The sequence below is a fragment of the Stylophora pistillata genome, chromosome 6 (genome assembly GCF_964205215.1).
Source record: "Stylophora pistillata chromosome 6, jaStyPist1.2, whole genome shotgun sequence".
NCBI classification, from domain to species: Eukaryota; Metazoa; Cnidaria; class Anthozoa; order Scleractinia; family Pocilloporidae; genus Stylophora; species Stylophora pistillata.
The window spans coordinates 12,578,630-12,602,586 of record NC_142524.1 but is presented as its reverse complement, the minus strand read 5'-3'; the positions used below and the strand labels follow the sequence as shown (position 1 = coordinate 12,602,586).

At 40.5% G+C, this 23,957-nt stretch overlaps 3 protein-coding genes across 5 annotated transcripts; 2 read left to right on the top strand and 1 right to left on the bottom strand.

Annotated features, from left to right (window-relative positions):
• Positions 1–10: 10 nt before the first annotated feature.
• On the top strand, positions 11–17,234 carry LOC111336730 (mitotic checkpoint serine/threonine-protein kinase BUB1). Of its 2 annotated transcripts, none has more exons than XM_022942876.2 (19): positions 11–284; positions 367–426; positions 559–697; positions 1,451–1,647; positions 4,154–4,311; positions 4,803–4,996; positions 6,126–6,314; positions 6,680–7,158; positions 7,809–7,910; positions 8,565–8,986; positions 9,907–10,015; positions 10,965–11,740; positions 12,275–12,408; positions 13,346–13,432; positions 13,724–13,810; positions 14,475–14,629; positions 15,216–15,372; positions 16,413–16,522; positions 16,910–17,234. In XM_022942876.2, the coding sequence occupies exons 1-19, from the start codon at positions 133–135 to the stop codon at positions 17,076–17,078; spliced, it is 3,876 nt and encodes a 1,291-aa protein (XP_022798611.2). In that variant the 5' UTR covers positions 11–132; the 3' UTR covers positions 17,079–17,234. The 2 variants fall into 2 exon arrangements, with proteins under 2 accessions (XP_022798611.2, XP_022798610.2); XM_022942875.2 differs by having other exon boundaries at positions 13,721–13,810.
• A 596-nt stretch (positions 17,235–17,830) lies between these two features.
• LOC111336731 (carbohydrate sulfotransferase 1) lies at positions 17,831–22,022 on the top strand. 2 transcript variants are annotated; one of them, XM_022942877.2, is made up of 2 exons: positions 17,831–17,968; positions 19,066–22,022. In XM_022942877.2, exon 2 carries the CDS (start codon positions 19,115–19,117, stop codon positions 20,210–20,212), a length of 1,098 nt encoding a protein of 365 aa, XP_022798612.1. In that variant the 5' UTR covers positions 17,831–17,968; positions 19,066–19,114; the 3' UTR covers positions 20,213–22,022. The 2 variants fall into 2 exon arrangements, with proteins under 2 accessions (XP_022798612.1, XP_088581930.1); XM_088725804.1 differs by lacking the exon at positions 17,831–17,968 and adding an exon at positions 18,251–18,402.
• LOC111336725 (uncharacterized) lies at positions 21,028–23,926 on the bottom strand. The gene is made up of 3 exons (XM_022942869.2): positions 23,440–23,926; positions 22,013–22,849; positions 21,028–21,210 (listed from the first exon to the last, which is right to left on the bottom strand). The coding sequence occupies exons 1-3, from the start codon at positions 23,900–23,902 to the stop codon at positions 21,119–21,121; spliced, it is 1,392 nt and encodes a 463-aa protein (XP_022798604.2). The 5' UTR covers positions 23,903–23,926; the 3' UTR covers positions 21,028–21,118.
• Positions 23,927–23,957: the final 31 nt, after the last annotated feature.

Sequence of the window (23,957 nt, the reverse complement as noted above, 5' to 3'; positions counted from 1 at the left end):
CGGTCATACGGCGGGAAATTTTGAACTCAACGCTTTATATTGATGTTGTCCTTCGTTTCTTTGTAAAGTTGTAAAATTTTAGCTTCATTTCTTCCTTCTACAGGCACCGGAAGGTAGTATATTTTTTATAAAATGGAAGCAAGCTCCGATTCCTTTAATTCTAATGAGTGGGAGTTGAGTAAGGAAAACGTGCAGCCTCTGAAACAAGGGCGCAAGATGGCGAACTTGAGCACTGCTCTTGCTCCTAGTTCTGTTGATCAGAGTAGAATTCATAAAGAGAAACGGTAAGTTATTTCATTGTACATCCTTAAAAGAAGAACTTGATCGATCAAAAACATTTATTTGTATCCTTTTCGTTCATTTTAGCGAGTTTGAAGCGCAGATCAGAACGTATGAAGGCGAAGACCCTTTAGCTAATTGGTACAGGTATGTGATTGAAAATAATAACAGATCTGCAATGTCAAAACCAGCGTCCTCTGTATGTGCTTTTGTACAACGTAAGATAAGAGATAATGCATTGAAGTTATGCTGTTATTACTGTTGTGTTTATGCTTACAGGTACATAGTTTGGACGAGTGAAAACTTTCCCAAAGGCGGTAGAGATCTGGGGAGTTTACTCGAACGCTGCATGACAACATTCAAAGATGAAGAAAGATACAAGAACGATGAACGTTACGTCAAAGTATGGCTGCGTTATGTAAGTAACAGTGAAGAATTGAAAATACTTTGTTTTTTTATTTAAACATATTTTTCATCGTTTTCCCCAAAAGCACCTATGCTTAACGAGGGGGATAACAATATTACAAATTTTAAATCAATTTGTTCAAGCTCACACACAAACAGACACACAGACAACACACACAGCTTACGATAACAAAAAGTTAACTTACTGAGCTAGGAATACATTACTTAAACAATCAATTGATGACCTCCGAAAAGCGACCAGTGTTTATTAAAAAAAACTTTGTACTTCACCAAAAAAAAGCACAGTTGAAAATAGGAATACACTCTAACCTCTCCACAAACTGCTTCCCTGGAAACAGAGGAGTCAGCCATTGTGGAGATGTGTCTGTACTCTAGCTAAGTGGCCTATGCAACTGGGGCTTGTCCTGGTTTCCATAGAATGAAATGACCAGGAGTATTGCTGTCCCCCACCCCCCCCCCCTGGATGGGATGCTGGTCCATCGCAAGGTTACCCCCTAGCATTACATCAAACTTTCCTAACAGCTCACTAATACCCATTTCTACTCCTGGGTGGAGAGATGCATTGTGGGGGTAAAAGTGTTTTGCCTGAGAACACAAAACCTCTTGGCCTCATGACCTGCTGGAGTCCAGCTTACTAACTGTTAGGTCATCACATATCCCAGAGATGACTTGTGGTAAAGTAAGGAAATAGGATTATACAATTTTGTTGTATCTTTTAAAAAACACCTTTCTTTTTTCCTTCTAGACTGACATTTGTACAGATCCCTTGGAAATATTTAACTACATGCACAGCCAGCAGTTGGGCAATGGATTGGCTCTTTTCTATGAAGCATGGGCCCTGATTCTTGAAAACCTTGGAGATCATAATAAAGCTGATGAAGTACTAAACTTAGGAATTCACCGGAGTGCTCAACCATTGGAAAGACTTCAAAAACAACACAAGTAAGTCAATGCAGGCTAATTTCTTGTGAATAAAGATGTTGTGGTTTAGTTCCTTAACTAGCATAGATTCCAAGTTGCAGTGTGTCTGTCCAGTTATAGATCACAGATGACATCAAGATGCGGTAAGAACACAAAAGTGGCTCACAAGACAATGGCAAATGTGTCACTGATGTCCTTACCACATTTTGATGATTCTTTTGTGATCTGCTATTGTATGGACCCCAAGGCAACAAACAATCGATTTTTTTTTTTCAGAAGCTTATGACCTAGAAGTGTCTTAATTCCCCTGAATTGTGCTTCTATGTCACAAGCTTCTGGTTTTATGTGATACAAGAACAAAAATGTTGTTAATGGGGATGTCATCTATGTGTATCTGCCTATTAGCCTGCAATGCAGGCGGATTTTGGCAGGGCGAGGAGATGTTCAGGCCCCCATCTTGAATTAGAAAAACAGTGGAGAGTTGGGTGAGGTAAAATGTTTGGGGAGGGGAGGAGGGGAAAGAAAGAAAAAAACCTTTCCCCTCCCCCTCCCCTCTCTCCTTCCCCAAACGTTTTACCTCGCCCCAACTCTCCACTGTTTTTCTAATTAAAGATGGCGGCCTGAACAAATGAATTTTCAGTTCAACTTGGAAAAGTTTTTAGGACTATGAAGAGGGAGTATCACTTATTGGTGATGAACTAACATCTCAGTTAGGAAAGGGTTGTAAATAATTTGTTGTACTTCTAGTCACTTCACACTTTAACCATTTCACTCCCAAGATCTTGTTAGTAATTCCCCTCACAGTTCTTATAATGATACAAGTTAGTAGAATTTGATATTGGATCAACCAATAATCCCCTAATTGATATTTTTCTTTCTTCCCATCACTTGTCTTCTTGATATTGTATTGATAATTATCATAAGGAGAAAATCTGTCTCAATTGAGCTAACCGCCTCCTGGTTAGCTCAGTTGGTTAGAGTGCTGGACTGTTGTGCGGGAGGTCGAGGTTGATGGTTCGAGCCCCAGCCGGACCAACACTCAAGATCTTGAAATAACTGAGGAGAATGCACTACCTTTCTACGATATCAACGAATGGATAGACATTCTAGTCTTCTCGGATAAGGACGAATAAACCGTAGGTCCCGTCCTGCATCTATTAATTGGTTAATTTGGTTAAGCAGGGGACGTTAAAGAACCCACTCTTGAGATTACTGTGATGTGGTCTGGCCTGTTTACTGGAATGGGGGGGGGGGGGAGGGGGTATCTTCAAATACAGTAAGTTTCCTTCGATTGTTTTTAAACTGCTGATGCAGTCTGGCCAAAGTCCCCTGAAGAGTGTTGTGGTGTGCATTTGATGAAATGCATTTTTTCACATCTGGAATATTTCACATCCGGAATTTTGTCACATCCGGAATATTTCTCAGATTAGAAAGTTTTAGTCAGTTAGTAGTACTAAGGCATCAGTACACCCCTTCGTTACATGCAGATTAGACAACTGTAATTCTCTGTTGTATGGTCTTCCAAAACATTTAGTTCATAGATTGCAATTAGCCCAGAATTGTGTGGCACGGCTGATCTTATGTGTTCGCAAGGATGATCATGTTACTCCTTTACTGAGGGAACTGCACTGGCTCCCTGTGGAGCAGAGGATTATTTTTAAAATCTTATTTTTTACTTTTAAAGCTTTAAATAATTTATGCCCTAGTTATATCAGTGACTTGTTAGAAACTTATAAGCCTACTAGGTCTTTGTGATCATCGAGTAAGAACTTGTTAGTGATTCCTCGCTCCAAGTTGAAATCCTATGGCGATCGCGCCTTTTCTGTCTCTGCACCTAAGTTGTGGAATGACATTTCTGAAACCATAAAATGTAGCATAGATCTTAACACGTTTAAGCATAACCTTAAAACTTATCTTTTTAAGCGTTATTTTAATGAATGATTACATTTGATTATTATTTCACTTTTTACCTTGATTGTGAAGGCCTTAGAGCTTTCGGATAGGGCGCTACAATATAAATTGTCATTTATTATTATTATTATTATTATTATTATTATTATCCACATGTTAATTTGTGGAACATAAATATTATATTATTACTATTATTATTATTATTGTTATCTGTCTCAGTCACTCGTGGGAGTTAAAAGGTTAAGCATCTATGACTTGACAAGGCTGTGCTCTAAGGAAAATTGAATGGAGCCTAGTGCTTTGAAACTGTGAAATCCAGGGTGCCCAACATATGCTTTGTATGAGAAAACTAAGATTCCTGAGTCACCCAAGAGCAAAAGTAAGGCGCCATGGGCCACTGGGCACTGCTAGACCACAGCCTTGCTTGAGAAGGTCCCTAAATGCTTGCATGTAAGCCTAATTCATTATCAAGATATTCGCTGAACTATACACGTACTCACATACTTCATGTGAGAGAGAGCTGGGCATTTTGTCACCAATACTTTCCACCATCTCAACCATGCCTTGTTTTACTTAATTAGTCTTACGCGTAAACTTTGTTGTTGCACTTTTACAGAGCATTTGAGCTACGGCTGGCCGAAAGGGTTTCAAATGGTTTGCAGCAAGTGTCAATAACAGAGGAGTCTGAACCTCAGAGGACAGCATTAGGAGGCTTGAAGAGCCAGGGAAAGAAAGGAACAGTTGGAACTAAACGTACTGGAAATGCTACTCTTTGTAAGTCACTTAATACTGGTCATTGCAAACCGATATCTTAAACAGAAATTAAATTGGTTCCTGGCATTTGGACACTGAATATTTTACCTTGTGCAACATCTGTCAAAGGCGTGACATTCATATGCTTCATATTTTACCTTGTGCAACATCTGTCAAAGGCGTGACATTCATATGCTTCATATTTTGGAAAATCATTCATGATTTTTTGGTAGGCTTGCCCTTTTTACCCTTTGAGTTATCAAAGTAACTGAATTGTAGCATCTGATTTCTCCTCATGATTTCACCATGGTCACGAGAATAAAGGAAATGTCACTAACCAAAGAAACTATTGATTGTTAAACAAATTCTCCTTGTCAGCATGATTAAAAAATGTATGGTGAACAGTGTGGAGAATATGCATACTGATGTTATGGTGTAAAGGGTTTAAACCCCAGGGAGTCAAACTTTTTATTGACAGAGGTTGTTCCTTCTTTGTTAACATGTTCTTTCAGCCAAAAAGACAGGCATCAGAGGTACTGCGACAGCATCAAACACCTCCAGTAATGGCTTCAAGATATTTTGTGATGATGATCCTGGAATGCAAAGCTCTTTACCCCCCTCCACAGGGGAGTGGCAGATACCCCCTACTGAACCAGTAATCAAAAAGGAAAACACTCAGAAGCCTGGGAAATGGACTGATGCAAAGGTATATGTATTAATTACATCTATCAGAGATTTCAATAATTTTTGTTTTTCATAGGCAGCTGTCAAAGTTGTAATTGATGATTGTGCTTGGAAAAGGGGCCGTATAGCCTGCAGTGCAGGCGGATTTCGGTGGGGCGAGTTGATATTCCTATCGGTTGTTCAGGCCGCCATCTTGAATTAGAAAAACAGTGGAGAGTTGTGGTGAGGTAAAACGTTTTACCTCCCCAAACGTTTTACCTCACCCCAACTCTCCACTGTTTTTCTAATTCAAGATGGTGGCCAGAACAACTGATAGGAATATCTAATACCGCCAAAATCCACCTGCACTGCAGGCTAGGTGCCATAGGGCGAAGCCCAAACACAGCTTGCTGGCTAAACAGATGGTAGTAAGACGGCCAGTAACCAACTTTTAATTAAACACTTGATCTATGTGGGCTAGTGCATTATAAATTTGAGGTTGTATGCTTATTACTGCACAGAGATAAAATCTGTGGGATTTATTGATTTGCTGGAAGAATACCTTCCTTGGGTGCCTACAAGCTAATGATAGGGAACAGGTTTTAATGGTAGAGTGTGTGATAGTTCACAGACTTTAAAATTCATGCTATCATTGAGTGGTAAACATCTGCAAAGAAAAAGCAAACACTGGTAAAGGGTAACATCCAGATGGTCTGAAATACTACAATACGAATATACATAGTGTTAAAAACCCCAACTGGTAGGAGGCAGACCAGTTTGCCATATACAAATGAATAAAGGCTGATAGTTTCTAAAGAAACTGTTTGGGGCTGCGTCGGTGGGGGTAACGAATTAATTTGAATATATCAACAAAGTTGAAATGGTAAATTGGTCACCGTTACAATTATAAAAGCTGATGTTTCGAGCGTTAGCCCTTTGTTGGAGCGAATACAAAGCCATATACAATACAAAGCCATATACAAAGCCCAGCCAAGGAGTTGAACTACTGACAACCACAAAAAAAGCCAGTGAGTAGCGGGGAGGAGGCCTTGAACTTGCATCGCCCGATTACAGGCCCAGGGACTAGTAACCACTTGGCGAAACTGCCTCCTGTTATTCAACAACATTGAAGTTATTCAGTCAAGTCAAAACATCTATTGTCTGCATTTTAGGTCTCTCAGAAACACCGTACATCAGTACCTATTGACTGCATGCCACATAAGCCTGTCTTCTCTGTCCATGTCGATGATGACGTTAACAGCCACCCTCCTGCGACTCCTCAGCATGTGTTACAGTTTGACAAGGTCTTGAGCTCACGCAAACCAGATAGACCTTCTGTCATGGATACACTCAGGAATAAGGTAATGTTTGGTGTATGTTGAGGTTTGTCTGATAATCTGAATTGCACCTGTATTTTGACTGGTTCTCACTTATGATCCATTGGAGGACATAACCATAGATGACAGTGCAATTAACAAAAAATATAATCTGTGTTGCCATGGTTCTGTGCAGTAAGAGTCACAGGAGCTGTGTCAAAATGCGGTAAAAAGTTCATCAGTGACACAGTCAACTGCACCTTGCGTGGCACTTAATTGTTTTTATTGCATTTTGATGTCATGCGTGAACTATTACTCAACAGACACACTGCAACATGGAAACCATTTGTTCATTTCACGATTACAGTCTGGACTGTGATTAATTGGTTGTTGTCTTGATTTTTTTATAGCCAGAAAATGCTGAAGGCCAAAAGTCAAAGGTAATGTACTGCAAGGAAAAAATTTATGCTGGGACTCAGGAGTTTTCTTTTGAAGAGCTTCGTGCAGCAAGGATATTGGCCAGGATAAGAGAGGGAACCTACAGAGCACCAGTTATTGAGAGACCTCGCACAGATGTCCGATACATGTATCCAAAAAAGGAGGTTTATGACTTAATCCATGGTGAGTTCCAGTATGAGGAAATTCTCGCCAGGAGACATTTTGCTCTTCAAGAGAACAGGGAGGCTGCAAGAAACTTGCAAAAGAGAAGCTCTACAGTACAGTGTAAAAGTGTGCCAGCCAATGGCAAACAGCCTGGAAGTGACATCAAATTGAGTTGCAACAAGGAATTGTGTGCCATGGAGATTGGCAGCTGTCAGAGGAATGTCATGACAACTGTTCCTGAGCAAACCACTTCAACTGAAGTTTCAAAAATGACAGTTCATAACAGGTACAAGTAGATTTGATATTTTTAGAGTCGCTGACTTGAAATCAGCTCTATATACTTGTGTCATTAAAAATATAATAATCTATTGTCATAGTTTAGTTTTCTCCAACATGTAGATTATTTTATTAAATGCAGCTCTACCCATTACCCATAACATCAGTATGCATATTCTCCATATTGTTCTTTATACATTTCCTTTGGCACCAACAAGGAGAATTTGTTCAACAATCAAAGCTTCTTAGGTTGGTGATTATTTCCTTCACATAGATTGCTGTTTACAGTAGATTGCCCGTGTAAGGAAAAAACTATGTTGTAGTGAAGTGTTGTAGTTTCGCTCTGACGAAGGACTAATGCTCAAATTGTCAGCTTTAGAAACTCTCTACCCCCCCCTCCCCACTAATACAGCACTATTGTTTTTGTGATGAAGGGCTAACACTCACATCCTCAGCTTTTGAAACTCTCTGCAATGCCTAATTTATATTATCAACTAAGTTGATAAAACCAAATTACAGTATCTGGTGACCCACTAATGCAGCACCACAGTTTTTGTAGAACTTATCCCCTTTATTCCTGTGTTGTATGCTTTGTTGCTCTAGGTATCAAAACAGATGGTTTGACACAGAATTATGTTAACATTGAATTTGACTTTCTAGTGTGGCTGCTGAACCTGTAGCGCGACGAGGTCTTGCCTTTGCAGATCATTCTAGTGCTCCTCTTCCTTCTGTGCAAAAGAGATCTGATGGCAAAGAAGACATGTAGGTTTTGCGTATACTTGGAAGTATCCACTCACTTTTTCCCTCCTTAGATAGCCCTAGAAGTCCTTTGGATGAAATCTTGTCTTGTAATCATATATTAGGACATAAGCAAAGTGAAGAACAAGGAATCTTCACCTGCATGAAATTATGAAGTAATCATTTAGTCAATGATATCTTTTCTTATTCACCTGTACGTGGATACTTAAACAGTGGACAGCGCTGCAAGGCCATTCTGACTGGTTACTCAAACTCCAAATGTCCTTTGCTATTCACCTCAGAGCAACGCGCGGGATTTGCGCGCATAAATAAATGTGGTCATCGTTGCTATCTTATCTCACTATTTTAGTGTATGCTACACCAACTATTCAACTCGCGGCGGGGTAAATATCCACCAGGCCAGCCGCCTACACTGAGTTGAATAGTTGTTAATTAAAACTCCCTAGGTATGATGTGAATCGGTATCTCAGCAGGATGCTCAACTCGTCAAAGTGCTATTGGTCCAGTATGGAAATACTGGTGGGTTGTTAAAGAATATTATAAGAAAGAAATAAGAAATTTTTCAAACTTCAGTGAGTTAAGGACCATCCATCATCTATCACCTTAGACTCGAAACAATTAATTTAAGCACAGTCGTGCAATCGATTTACTTTTCAGGGCAAACGCTGATCCCATGGTGTATCGAGGTCTTGCTTTTGCGTATCAGTCAAGTGCTTCTCTTCCTTGCGTGCAGAATTCAACCAACAATGAGCATACCTCTTCAAAGCCTCCCCACTCCACCCTGGCGAGTGATTCACAGTCTAAGTTCCAAAAGTCAGCTTTCCACCCAGTCACTCCGGATGTAAACGGGTCCATTAGCTTCAACAGTTCCAGTCTGGCCGGCCCTTCGCCGACAGTATTCACTAAACAAGCGTTGATGGTTGTGGGAGATATGTTTTGTGGCCCGCTTGATTCGGAACGTGACTTAACCTTGGGGCCGCGCCAGGAGATGGATAAAACAGAAAAAGAGTTTGAAGCAGCATTTACTGGTGATGATACTACTACCACTGTGGCATTTTCAAAAGGTCTTGGGGGAATGGGTAGGCAAAGGCTTTCACAATCTACATACAGGTCCGGGGCCTGTTTCTCTAAAGCCACTGTAGCTTTGCAGGCCCAATTCTAGATCTATTACTGCGGAATAATATCACAAGTCTTCACTCAAACACCGTTCCATTCTGTTTCTTTTCGTGTTATCTTGATTGTTTGAATTTTAAGTCTGTAAAAGTAACGATCTTGTTTGAAATATGGCAAACAAAAATCTTTTTTTGCGCCCGTTACGAAACTGGATCTCTTGAGAAACAGGCTCCACCAAGCGTTAAGTTTGAGGAAGGGTAGTGCTAGCTCCAATGGTGTACTTTTGTGATGAATGGCTAACGCTCAAATTCTCAACTTTATCAAGAAACTTAAGCATGTGATTTATAACAATTACAAGTAGAATTACATACAGGCGTTATAGTCCCCAAATGACCCTGTGAGGAAAATGTAATGAGGTCCTTGTGACTGAATCTACGCCCTTGGGAATGTTTATTTGAAAATCAACGGCAGGAGAATCAAACAGGACTACGAGCAGCCCCTGTTTTTCGGCGAAGTCCTTCACGCGAGTTAAAAAATCACTGCAATAAAATTGACGTTCCAGAGTTCCGCACAGCGCACTAGTCGATCAATTTTCATTGAATTTGCTGCTGCTCGTAGTCCAAAGCAAATATGGGATACAACGTTTCCTTTTAAGGTTTTTCTGGGAAAATTCAAGAAATGTTTCCCCCGAGAGAAAAAAGCACTTGGCTTCTCCATGATCATCTATTGCGAAACGGAGCATTTTGGCCGCAACAGAAGATGCACAAATTGTTCACAGTCGTCAGAGAACAATAGTACCTCTTGCAAATTATGAAACGTAAACAAAAGCCCTCGAAGAACCCCAAAGTCACACAGACAAGTTTCTTTTTAACTCTTTTCAATAAAGGTGGATTCACAGGTGCTTCTGGTTTCGTAATTTACGATGAGACTGTGGCTGATAAAAGAAATGGAGACACAGAAGACACAGAAAAGGAATCAGAAGACAAAGAGAACATGTAAGTGTTGAATATTTTGTATCCCAAGAAGGTATTCACTGCCTTTTCTTCATCTGAGCTTCTGTCAGTAGTTGTAGTTATCTTGATAACGGTTGTTATACTCCCTCGTATGCTTTTAATGTTGAACTTATTTTGCATTCTTTGAATCGATTTTAAAATGAGGTGATACCACAATTTAACGGCAGCATTTGGCTGCGATTTTTCAATCGAGGACGCGTTTACCTATGTTTTGGCAACTCTCTTAAGAACTGGCCGGACCAACACTCAAGGTCTTAAAATAGTTGAGAAGAATATGCTACCTTTCTATAACATCAAGAAATGGTTAGATATTCTAGTCTTCTCGGATAGGGACGAATAAATGGAGGTCCCGTCTCCTACAGGGTTAGGGGTACGAGACGTTAATTTCCCACGCACGAGATTACTGTGTGATGGATGTCCTCCCCTGGGGTGGGATGGGCGGGTTAGGATTGATTATAAAGCGCTGTTGATCTGTCATTGTAAATAGCGCTCTATAAGTGATAAATTGTTGTAAACTGATGCGCTAAATTTGACTGGAACTTCAGAGAAAACACCTCCCATCCAATGTAGCGTTTGGGTCCGCCGTAGTTTGGACTACAAATAAGGTATTACGATAATATTATTACTGACAGATTACCGTCTGTCGGCAGCCAACTGGCCAACAGGTGTGTCGACTATCGGCCAACAGATTTTTACAGGGAGATGTTCGTCACAAGTACTGGATTGGGAGGGTCCAGCCAGAATTAAAGTGTTTTTAGAACACAGAAATTGACCTATGTGCCAATGCATGGCTTTGTTTCTATGTTTGTGAGGCTTTGCATTGATATTGACCAAAAAGTGTTACCTTCTTTTTTCCTTATTGTATGTGTTGGTAATTTACTTCTAACATAGTTTGTCACTGGCATTTACTTTTGTTCTGTGTGCTGGACAGGCCACCAAGAGGCACCCAGCAAGAAGCATGTCGTCGACCCTTGGCTGGTATTCTTCAGCCATCCCTGGGTATTCCAATCTGCTCAGAAGAGGACGACGAAGAAGAAGCTGAAATGAATGACAAATTTGAGAATGCAAACTTCAAGAAGTACCAACCTTTGCAACAACTGGATAAAACTAGCGAGGTTTTCTCGGCCGATTTCACACAAGACCAGACCCTTTCATCTACGAGCTTTGCTGCTGCGGCACACATGGCCTCGACTCCATTCTGTTACGCAAATGGCCCCTTGTCACTTCCCAGCATTCCTTGGAGCACAATTCGCCCAGCCAATGAAAATCCAGAGTTGAATGACATGGACTCTAACGGAAACCAATACCCATCCACACATCCAAACACTGTCCAAGCAGGTAACAGCTTTATGTCCACACCCAGCAAAGTTTTGAGCCCAATCTTTGAAGCTAGCCAGGAGGATGCCAAATCGACAAATTCAAGTCATTCGTCTAATGGTTCATCCAGGCGATTCTCCTGTTCAGCGGGAGCATCGCAGCACAATGGGTTAGAACTGAGCAAGATACAAGAGGAAGCAAGTCTCTGTCAGGCTGATGGTGAGCCACAGGCCGCCGTCAATGTTGGTAATGCTGCAATCAATCCTTTCGCTGGTGCTGTTGTTGACAATTTACTCCGCCAAATTAATCCTCCGTTATCGAGTTATGAAGGATTTACGGTGTCAAGCAAAGAGGTGCCAAGAATTGTATCAAATGCATCGATGTGCCTAGGTGAGCTGTACATTTTCTTTTGCATGGAAAAATGCCAAAAATAAGTACTCCTTTAAATTTTAAAGAACATGTTAACCCAAAAAGGAGGATTTTGGCATTGAAACTGTAACGAACAATGCTGCTCAAATGAAACCCCTTTTCAAAGAAACACCAAAATGTTATGTTGGTTCATTCTGTGAATTAGAGACTGAAGCTTCTTCAAATTCTTTCTTCAACTTGGCGATACCTCGCAGTATGTTCTTATTTTGCAGTAGAGCAATTTTCAACTGAATGTCGAAAGTAAACCGGGATTGCTTTGATTTGCTTTACTTTATTCTGTGATTGGTCCAGAAAACTGGCGCCACTTTCTCAAAACTAGATTCAAAACTAAAACCAATCGCAACCTGGTTGCTCGCGTTGAAGCAGTTTGCTTGTTGTTACTTCGAGGTCTCATTGATTGCATTTATTTTGGTTTTACGGCGCTCAATCGAGAAGTGCTCTATGTGCGCATCGTGACATTCGAACGTTCCGATATACCTCTCTTTATGTTTGCAGGTGACAATGAAATATTCAAAGTTGAAAAGTTGATAGGTTCTGGAGCTTTTGCCAAAGTTTTCTTAGCGAAAAAATGCGGTGACACTGATGATGACGACTTTGAAACTGACGACGAAAGTGCCGTGGTGTTGAAGGTACTGTCCCTTTTCCAGGTTGATCAGAATATCAATTTTGATAGAAGTTCCTTCTTGATAGTACGCCAACGCGCATTTTTGTAATGTGGTCCCGCGTATGGCATTAAACTTAGAGCAATTTTCAAATTGAGTTTCGAAAGAAATCTGGGATTGCATTGGTTTTGCTTTACTTCTGTGATTGGTCCAGAAAACTCGCACCACTCTCTCAACCAATCAAATGCAAAACTGAAACCAGCCACAACTTGGTCGCCCGCGTTTTCCCGCGCTTTTGGCATGTGGCCTGTTTTTGCTTTGAGTACTCATTGGCTCTTCCGAGTATTTTCCTTTCCTCTGATTTCTTGCTGTAATTACTAATTTGGTTTTAGTCGTAAATTGCTCTCTTGTTTTCCCATGTAAAATTTACGCTTAAAGCCCATAGGATTTTGTTCCTCGCATAAAGCTTAATACATTGGGCGTTGCTTTAATCGTCGTCTTTCTAACCTAAGCTTCTGTAAACCTAAAGCAAAGTCATCTCCACGAACAATCTGAATGAATTAAAATTTCTCAAGGAGCCGATGAGAACTCCCAAGAGATCCGCGCTTGTGTGCGGTAAAACCGAGAATGACCAAGTCGTTATCTGCTCTAGTTTTGCACGTGATTGGTTGAGAGTGGTGGGCGCGAGTTTTCTAGACCAATCAAACAGCTCTGTTGCGTGTCCCCTACCGCGCATAACCTCAGGCCGGGTGTCTATTATATGTTTTTCTATGCTGAACATGCACTCAACTCCCATTCCCATAAATTTAGATCAGCGTATGATTGTATTTTTACCTCGTAACTCTTCATAATCCCGAAGCATTTTTCGCTTGCTAGGCGCAGTTTGTTTATTGCTTTAGGTTTAGAACCCTTTTTATTAGTTCAGCTTATGAACACCCTCCATTATTTTTGGTATATCCTACAGGTACAGGAAATATCGATTGAATGGGAATTTTACGTAAGCAAACAGCTTCAAAAGAGAATGAGGCAGCATGGATGCTCTAGAGAGCTGGTAAGCTTACGGCTCTTCAATCTCAAAAAACTTTCTTCCGAAACCTAGCCTTAAACGATATTGAGAACGTTAGTTACGAGCAGTCGACGCCTTGAACGTCGGTCAAGTGACCTTCGTTAAAAAAAAAAAAAATTGAAAGGTTAGATTTCTTGCCATGCAAGTCCCCCCCGAGATCTTAAACGATTAGAGTTAAAATTAGTGCTTGAAAAAAGTTGTCTAGTCTTGGTTGAAAGCCCAATTTCGGGGTAAAACGACAATAGCATCACTTGTTCAATTTATTTTCTTCAGCAGGCGATGTTTATGGACCCAGTGGCGGCATTTGTGTATTCTAATTCATCAGTGTTGGTAGATAAATACAACCCGCTTGGTACCATTCTGGTAGGTCTTTTTGCGAACTTAGATAAATCAGAATATTTTTCTTAAGCACAAAAGATTCTTGCTAAAATTGACCCTAAAGTTATGGCATACCAAGACCGTAAACCAGATCTGATGGTCTTAAAAGTACTTCCCGCTTAAATTCATTAGCAGCCAATTGAGATCTTTTTGGTTCCAGTCCCTAATATTTCTCCGAAGTTGGAGACCTGTTTTAAATTTCCTTCGTCCAGCTTAACCCTCAACCCTCTAAGAGTGAGCAGCATGGAATTTCTCTCAGCAGTATCTCCCTTAAATCACACATTAAGGTTACATTAAGTAAGGAAATGGTCACCAACTAAAGAAGCTCTTGTTTTTTAACAAATTAACCTCGTCACCACCATTGGTGTCGCCGAGGATGCAGTCACATTTACGTTTAAACTCTAAGTTTACAATTCCACTACAAAGTTAAAATTAAAATTGTCCTCTGTACTGAGTGTCTAGGTGGCCAGGCCTCCAGCTTACAGCCAGGCCTCTAGCTAGTTTCCAGTTTCTACAGTTCAAACTCACGGAACTCCGCGACATTTGGAGATGAAAAGGCCATGAACAGGCCATGAACAGTATGGAGAATATGAATACTGATTTTAGGTTGTCAAGGGTTCATTGACGAGTTTTGTTTCTTTCTTCTCAGGATATGGTAAACAAATACAAGATGAAGAAGAAGACTTTGGAGGAAGGCGTACTGTTCTATTACACCATTGCTCTTTTGCGAATTTTAGAGACCTTGCACGCTTGTTGCATCATTCACGGAGACGTAAAGCCAGACAATTTCCTTGTCTTGGATAGGTAGTCAATTTAATTTAGTTTGTTTTTGTGTTTGACTGACTTAGCCAAATAGCTCACTATAGCAGGGTGTCAAGTTCCTATTTTTTCCTATTTTTTTTAGGGTTTTACTAGGTACTCGGAAACATTTTTAAATATTTGTAGTAAAATTGCCAATGAAATTGATAAATTTTACAAAAAAAATTAAACTTCATGTCAAAGAAAGACCAGTTTGAAGCCTTTAGGAGTGATTTTCTTCTGAAACTCGTGCCCAAAGTTTCTCGGTGCTTTTGATAGCATGCAAGGGATTCTGAGAGGTTCATTTGCATGCATTGTGGATGTATGCCATGGTGCCTGTTAAATATTAAAGCGTTGGGTTGTGGAACCTAGTTGCTGTTGCGAGTGTTAAGAGGATAGAACACAAAGAAATCCTCCTATTTTTTTTCCTATTTTGGGGTGAGAATTACTATTTATTTCCTATAATTTGGCCACTGTCATTCCTATTTTCTAAGTGTCATTTGTCACTTGACACCCTGCTATAGGGCTATGCATGTGTCCCAAAAAAAAATTTTTAACACACCATCTTTATTTCATTCAATTTTTTTTTCAGTGAAGACACACTGGACTGCGCATGTCTGAAACTGATCGACTTCGGACGTAGTGTGGATATGAATCATTTTCCAGCTGGAACCACTTTTACTGCCAACTGTTACACAGAAGATTTCCAGTGCATAGAAATGAAAGAGGGTAGACCTTGGACTACTCAGGTAATGAAAATACCGTGGAAGAATTCATAATCCCTTCCAACAAAGATTCCATCAAGTTAGTGTAGCTAGAAAAAATACAATGCATATAATCACCAGCTTAGCTTTGCTCGAGCTCGAGCAGTTTCCATTTGGGTTTTAAAAAAAACCAAAACGAAAGTAGTCACAACAGCCAATCAGAGTTAAGTTGACATCATCAGTTGCCAATGAGAACTTAAAATAAAAAAAATAAAAAAACCAAAACGAAAGTAGTCACAACAGCCAATCAGAGTTAAGTTGACATCATCAGTTGCCAATGAGAACTCAAAATAAAAAAAATAAAAAAACAATCAAACGGCTTGAAGCGCGGGAAAGTAATCACAACAGCCAATCAGAGTTAAGTTGACATCATCAGTTGCCAATGAGAACTCAAAGTAAAAACAAGAAAACGACTTGAAGCGCGGGAAAGTAATCATAACAGCCAATCAGAGTTAAGTTGACAACATCAGTTGCCAATGAGAACTCAAAGTAAAACAAGCAAACGACTTGAAGCGCGGGAAAGTAATCATAACAGCCAATCAGAGTTAAGTTGACAACATCAGTTGCCAATGAGAACTCAAAGTAAAAACAAGCAAACGGCTTGAAGCGCGGGAAAACGCGAGTGACTGAATCGTGATTAGATTCAGTTTTGAATGTGATTGGTTGAGGAGGTGGCGCGAGTTTCTGGACAAATCACAGTGAGGTTAAGCAAAACCAGAGCAATCACGGATTTCTTTCGACACTCAAGTGAAAACTGTTCTAATACTTAAGCCCGGTAAAAGCTAATATTGGTGTTTCGCTTCGCGCGTTATGCGCGCTGCGAGCTCCGCTATTAAGAGTAAAGTCTCATTTTCGCAATTACATTTCATTAAGTCGTCACTCCTAGATAACGGCACTGTGTGTCTTCAACTCTGAAGGCTCTTTCCAGAGTAAAGTAATGATTATTTTGTAAAGTAAAATTGCGCCGCACAGCCTTCCGTCCTATTGTCATTCTTTACTAACGCTGGTGATTCTTTGGTTTTCAGGTTGATATGTATGGGCTTTTGGGCACAATACACTGTCTCTTATTTCTTGATTACATGAAAGTAAGCCAAGACAAAATAGGAAGGTGGAAGACCTCAAAACCATTCAAAAGGTATTCTCACTCTTATTTAATCTCTCATAGTCTCTCCTTGTCAAAGTCTAAACCACGTGATTACTCTCTTTTACTCAAATGTCCCAGCAGAATGAAATTTCAGTCTCTACCCTAAAAAAAAAATTAAATTGAATTAAATTAATTTAACCACTTAAATTCCAAAGTGGGAGTAACCCAACCGTTCGCAAAATTTTTATAAATGTGCTAAAAATGCTATGATGGAGGCGGTAATAGGAACGCCACAGCTCTCCGGTTCATTCTCTCACCCTCTCTAATATCATTTTTCCCGTCTTTTAACCTATCATTTGAGAATTATTCGTTTCCTTACGTCTTGCAACATTGTTGTTGCTTTATTTTAATCATTTTTCTCTCCGAAAAATATCCTAGATATTGGAATCCAATTTGGGGAAGGCTCTTCGACTCACTGTTAAACATACCAAGCTGCGAGGAGCAACCTTCTCTGAAAGATTTTCGTGAAGAATTTGAACAGTTGTACCTTGGGGACGAAGAAAATTACTCCCGACAGAGACGAAGCCACGAGGTGTTCATGTTTTAGGCGCACCTTTGCTCGATACCCTACTGGCTTCTGAATGGGAGGAAGAACTTTATCATACAGCTCCTGATTAAAGAGACACTTTTATATATTCTGGTCGGAAATACGACGAAATATCAAAACCTTTCCTTGATTTGGCATAAATTTTATGCACGTGTTCGAACGTTTGTTGTTTTCGTTAGCTCTCTTGTTGAAGAAGGGCGTCACGTAACTTACGATGATTCCACTAAGGTACGCCAAGGCTAAATCGCGCTGGCTTCCTAACTGACAGGCCCCAACGTATTCTTTTTTCGACATTGCTGAAATGAAAACGCGTTTGAAAGTATTTGGAACCCATTTCGAGAGAGAGGGTTTTTTTGTCACTTTCGGGCGATATAATACCAGTTTTTTTTTTTTTTAAATAAAAAAAACACACTCACACAAACAAACAATTAAAAACTGTTGTGTTTTATTTAACAAATCGCAACCACTCACGTTGGTGCCAACGCTTTTGTTATTTCTTCCCTTTTACTCAAAAAGTGTTTGTGTGTGTAGGGTGGGGGGAGCACGAGTTCCCCCTGCCCCCCCCCCCCAATTCTTACAAGCATGATTCACGTTCAAGAAAGGAAGAGAAAGACGAAGAAGCTGGGCCACCTGTGGTTTCCAGCGCTGTAGGAGATCGATCACGTAAGTGGTAATAATTTTAGCGAAGAGTGAATACCAGTTGAAAATCACTTTTCGAGATCCTAGAACAGGTGGCGAGCCACCCGCTCGTGTTCACAAAAACCACACAGGTCAAGGAGCCGGGCGCAGTTTTAACAATGTTAGCAATTGCAGGGAAATCATTCAATTGAAACGGGTCGCTCCCCACGAATTAATCTACGTTACCGTTGCCAAGGAAGCTCGTGAAAACTGTAAGTAGGCTGGAAATCATTTATTGAGCAAAAATCTAAGTTATCGCCTTTACAGTGTCTGATTTCCTCTTCAAAATATTTTAGCATTTGTATTCACCGAGTAAACTATTAGAGTAAATAAATTTAAAAGGTACCTTAAATAGCTTGGAAGATATTGTCAAATGCATTGCAGCTCGCTAAGCTCAGCACATAGCCTGCAGAGCTTGAAATTAAAGTTGTCGTTTGCCATATTTGAAAGAGGGAGGGAATGGAAGAGGATGTCAGAAACAAAAACATTGATGTAGTCAACGCCAATTTGTCTCATCCTCTAAGAATCTGAAACATTTACATAAAGGTTTATTTGCTGAGGTTCAAGAAGAAGATATTTCTCGGCCTTCTGGTCCCAAGAGTCGGTCCAAGTAAGCTAGGTTACCGTCAGGATTCAGCTGGGAGACGTATGTTTCTTTGAAGTATTGCACTGCTTCTATAACATTTTTTCTAGGGCAGGTGGTTTAGTTTTGCATCATGACTTAACAAATTTTAATATATCTAGGTAATAAACACGGAAAGCGTTTCCTAAAGATGCGACTTTTAGCTCCCCATCATCTGGTGTAGTCTATATCGTCTATATGACGTAGTTGCTTTTTTTTACCGTAAATCTTTCAGGACATCTAACCAGGGGGGCTGTCATCTCAAGCGCGTTTGAAGAGGCCTAAATTAAGCAGACATTCATAGATCGTCTGGTTGCTGTTTCTTGTAATAATTTACAGGGTGGTTTCCTTAGGGGTGGTACCACTATTCGGAGATCTTAATTTCAGTTCGTTTCAGTGGTTTGTTTATTAATTTTGTTCGTTGGTGCGCTTGTTTGTTTACGAAGGGAAGGGTCTATCGAGGTCGTTAGAGAAGTTTTCAATTGAGTTTTGAAAGTGATCCTGGATTGTTTTGGTTTAGCTTTAATTCGCTCTGTGATTGGTTTAGAAAACGGTGCCAAAAAGATAGAGAAACTAAGCTGGAAATTGACTACTTAGGAAATTCAGTTGGAAATAGCGCTACGATGGATCTAGACTTAAATCGTCATTTTCTTATTCACACTGTCTACCTTTTTCTTTGCTATTTAGAGAGGCATTTGACGGACTGGTTCTGGATCATCCTGGACACTCGCTTTGCATGGCAAAACCTCGAAGAGTCCCTGCAATTTTGGGCCTTATAACCTTAGGTATCACGGCATGCATTGCGATAAGGGCCCTTTGTAAGTATTCTGGCCTTGTTGCATTTCACCCTTCAAAAGAAACAGGAAAGAGAAAGACGAACATTTTGATTATTTCGAATGCAAGGTCAGGATCATCGTATCTTGGGCAAATTTTCAATCATCACCCGGAAGTCTTTTACATTTATGAACCCTTGATAACATTTCAAATGACATCGGTTAGGAACTCTTCACTTTACGAGCAGACAGCACTGGGTCTCCTACGCGACATTTTCAATTGCAGATTTAAGCAGCAAACAGAGTTTTTATCCTTCATGTCACACATGCGGCTTAATCGCTTTTCAAGCCACGCCTTTACCTCGCCCTATTGTAAAAACATAACCAACGCGAAAGATAACCGAACTGTCATCTCTTGCAAAGACTTGGATCCTCTCATAACTTCTCTGTCCTGTTCTCTTCACAGTCACACGGTTGTGAAGGTTCTCGCCCATCGATTGCCATTTGTGGACGTTGACCGCCTTCAACGTCTATTAGTTCGCGATCGAGATAACTTGAAAATCATTCATTTAATGCGAGATCCAAGAGCTGTTATCGCTTCTATGGACCGTGTCGGCTGGAGTTTGGAAACCTCAACGGTGAATACAGCTACGACAAACTTCTCTCATTTTACCACCCTCGTACAAAAGTTCTGTTCTAATTCGATAAGAGCGCTGCGATTGGCTCTGGTGGCCGAGAGTAAATTTCCAGATCGTTACAGACTTATCAGATACGAGGATCTGGTAAAATTACCATTAAATTTTTCTCAAGGACTGTTTGATTTTACCGGCATTCCAATGTCGGGTCAAGTCATAAACTATTTAACCAATGGTAGAAAATCACGTGACCGTAGCGCCGATCACGCGTATGGAACACGAAGGAATAATGCGTCCCTCTTGATAGACGCCTGGAGAAATCAATTCAGTATTGAAGCCGTTCGAATGGTGGAGTCGCAATGCTGGCCAGTTTTGGAAATACTTCGGTATGCACCTATCTATAGTCCGGTTCTATTAGGCACGTGAAAGGCACAGAAAAAAGTCGACTGCGTACGCGTTCTTGGTTAAGGGTACGTGACAAAAAGTCGACTACGCACGCGCTGTGAGAGGCAGTTAGCCCAAAGGATAGTGCGCTGGACTGTTGTGCGGGAGGTTCGAGGTTCGAGTCCCGGCCGGACTAACACTCAAGGTCTTAAAATAATTGAGTAGAATTTGCTACCTTTCAGTATAACATCAAGAAATGGTTCGACATTCTAGTCTTCTCGGATAGGGACGAATAAATGGAGGTCCCGTCTCCTGCAGGGTTGGGGTAGGAGACATTAATTCCCACGCACAAGATTACTGTGTGATGGATGTCCTCCCCTGGGGTGGGATGGGTGGGTTCACTTGGCCCGCAGTAATTGGCGCAAGCTGTTGCGGTGTCCCTGCCTGTCGGCGAATCTAATAAACTAAACTAAGTTGACTATGCATGCGTTCTTGGTTACAAAACCAAAAAAACGACTAAAGAGAGAACTCAATAAGCGAACTACTCTCCCCGCCCCCTCCTCCTTCAATTGCCTATGTACTTGTCTTTTTTTTATCTTTTTGCCAGGGCGTTACTGGTTAACAATAAATGACCAGGGAAGTAGAATTTAACAGGTTCTCTGGCAGAGACAAGTTAAAAGCTGGTGTGTGTGAAAAGATGGAAATGTCTCGGGTCACTGTCACTTCCCCAAACAACACTTCATGAAAATGGGGTACTGGGGAATTTAATGCTGGGGGGTAACCCTGTGATGGACTAGCACCCCACCCAGCGGGGGAATAGAAATAGTCCTAGTCACCTCACTTTACAGAAACAGGAGTTAAGCGGTGGCCAGTTGGGCCACTTTGCTCATAAACAGACTTTATTCTTTAATGAGACACACTACATGAGAAAATATAATATATGCTATTTCACTTGTTCTCTTCAATTACTGTCAATTTTTTATGGTCTTCACAGCCCTTGCTGTCTATCTTAGCTTCTTTTGTTCTTGGAACTTCATCATCTAGAAATTAATAAGAGAAGAATTGATGCTTTTACAATATTTCTATTGAGTTCTGAGTGCATGGCTCACTGTTATGTGAGGGGAGGGGAGGAATGGGGAGCAGAAGAAGGCTTAACACCTCTACCCCTAAGGATAGCTAGCATTTAATTTCTCCCTACAGTATCACTACTGAATCAAACATTGGGCTCATGAGAATTTAAGAAATGATCACAAACTGGAAAAGCTCATGATTTTAATCAAATACTCCTTATTAGAGACATAGGATAGAAATAGAGCAAAGTTGTTTGTTTTCCTGCAAAGTTCACTTAGCATTTGAATTCCAGTAACAGGGGATTTAAGGTCAAGTCACCCAAGAGTCATCTCACCCAATGTCATGTCGCCCTGAGCCTGAGTCATGTTGCCCAAAATTTTTTAGTCATATCACCTGAAAAAAAAGTCAAGTGGCTCAAAGAAACAAATACTTAAAAGATCACGGCCAGTTGTTCAAAGAGCAGATAATGCTATACAGCAGATAAATCACTATCCAATTGATAAGTGTAACCAAAATGTACTGCACTATCCACTGCATATCCAGTGGATAACGTCATCTAGCCTTTAAACATGTGGGGCCTGACTTACAGACTGTATATAGGCAGTAAAATTGAAAAAATCTTTATCACTAAAGGGCCTTTTGTTTCTGACAACACAATGAAGATTCTAAAAGCAGGGCAGTAACAAAGCAGAAGCCTGTAGCAACAGAACTTATTTTTCCTTTTCACTGCATTTATGTATTTATGACCCTAAATATTTTAATGAAACTCACTATAATCCTCTCTTTCTCGTTTCAATTCACCAACTATTCTTTCAACATCAGCAAATGCAACAGACTCTGGTAACTTGAATGACACACAAACCATAACCTTTTTTGGTGCAACATCCCGCACACAGTAAACACTGCACTCACTGTTTAGACTACATCCCAAATTCTTTTCCACTTGCCGCTTGGCATCATCCCCTGGAAACTGGGACTTGGAGAAGCAATAGCAGTGAATCATAGGAAGCTGTAATAATTGTTTGTGTGGAGTGTAAAGACCATGAAAAACATCCAGAAATTCCACTGCACTAGCAGGTAGATTCATAACAACATGTGTAAAGGGTCTGCTGTAATTTCCTTGAACACTCTGATTAGTGGTCGACGATGCTAACAATGATGATGATAATGAAGACAGCTGGACCATTTTTCTCACAAAGTCCCTCCCATCCAAATTAAAAGCATGAAAATTATCCTTCACATGATTGATTTTTGCATTTTTCAATAAAGCTTCATAGGATGCAGGATTCAAGTCATTCGCATAAATAGTGCATCCTTTCTTTGCCGCTGGAATAGCAAATGGACCAACTCCTGCAAACACATCACAAACTACATCATCAGAATCAAAAGATTCAACAAGTCGCCTGTGTTCTGTTTGAAGACGAGAATTCCAATAAACCTTAGAGAAGTCAAACTCAAAAACACAGCCATCTTGTTTCACAGAGGTATATAAGTTGCTCTCTCCAGCTAACACTTCCATCTTAAAGAAACGAAAAGTGTCATGGATGGTGTTTGTTTTGTTCACAACAGTTTTTATCTGAGGGGAGTTCTTGTCCAATATCACTTGCCCTGTCAAAATGAAAAAGAAAAGAAGAGATAAATAGCAACTATCAAGTACAAGACTTTCATATGTGAGAGTGGGGTGGGTGGGGGAATGGTGGTGATTATTTGGTTAATATAATTGGAAAAAACTAAGGCAAGTATTGCTGGGTCTATGTCTACCTGCCTTCATCTGGACATTTATTAGTGGCCTTTCTTGTCCACTTTTTCCAGGTCCAATTCGAATTTGGAATGTTGGTTTTTTGAGGAGGGAGGAAACCAGAGGACCTGGGTAAAAACTGGCCCAGCAAGGATGAGAAACAACAACAAAGTAACACCAAGTCTGGGAATCGAACTCGGGCCGCAGTGGTGGGAGGCCTGCGCGCGCTCTCGCCACTACGTCTCCCCGCTCCCCAAAATAAATATGAACTATGAAGTACAAGACATTCATATGCGAGGGTGGGGTGAGTGATCGTAGTGATGACTTGGTTAGTCCTGTGGAAATTGATGAGAGGATTGCAGAGTTTACGAATCTAGACATTCATTGAGAGGTGCATGGTAAACTCTCTCTCCTCCAACAAAATGCATCCATGAAGGATAAAAAGATGAATATCACCTACCGATCAGTGATTTGAACTCTAACTGGGAATCTCGTAAATTCACGTGTGCTATGTGACCAATTGTCTCGAAGGATGAAGGTATTTCATTCATTTCATCCGGTAATATGGCTCTTAAAACTTGCTCTGATGTCCAATGTTCGTAGCCAAGTACCAAATCGTAAGTCGTTTCTTCAGCTCCCTGACTCTGGGCAAATTCTCGATCCTTTTCTTCCAAAGTTTTCATCGAGTTCATTGGATGTAGAAGGAGAATCTTCCTACTTGTTTCACCCACATCTGGGACAATGTTTTTTATACGAGGTTGGTTCAAAAGGCATTTGTTCAGACGTTTCAAAAAAAGTGAACACTTTTTGGCCTCGATTCGAAGAGCTGGAAGGGTGATTGTAGTTCTCAAAGCCTCTCTATCCAAGACTTTCATTCCTTTCGCTGCATTTGGAGGACTAAAACATCTTGATAATTTCTCCATTTCTTGGTCAGGATTAAGGGGAGGGAGAAATGACAAAATCTTCAGCGGTTTCTCT

Bases quoted from the DNA above. Each gene is read 5' to 3' on its own strand.
- LOC111336725 (XM_022942869.2), bottom strand. From the start codon at position 23,902: ATGGAGAAATTATCAAGATGTTTTAGTCCTCCAAATGCAGCGAAAGGA. The intron at 22,850-23,439 runs GTAGGTGATATT...TCATTTTGACAG, and splicing joins AGAGTTCAAATCACTGATCG to GGCAAGTGATATTGGACAAG. The intron at 21,211-22,012 runs GTGAGTTTCATT...ATTAATTTCTAG, and splicing joins ACGAGAAAGAGAGGATTATA to ATGATGAAGTTCCAAGAACA.
- LOC111336730 (XM_022942875.2), top strand. From the start codon at position 133: ATGGAAGCAAGCTCCGATTCCTTTAATTCTAATGAGTGGGAGTTGAGT. The intron at 285-366 runs GTAAGTTATTTC...CGTTCATTTTAG, and splicing joins AGAATTCATAAAGAGAAACG to CGAGTTTGAAGCGCAGATCA. The intron at 6,315-6,679 runs GTAATGTTTGGT...ATTTTTTTATAG, and splicing joins TGGATACACTCAGGAATAAG to CCAGAAAATGCTGAAGGCCA.
- LOC111336731 (XM_022942877.2), top strand. From the start codon at position 19,115: ATGGCAAAACCTCGAAGAGTCCCTGCAATTTTGGGCCTTATAACCTTA.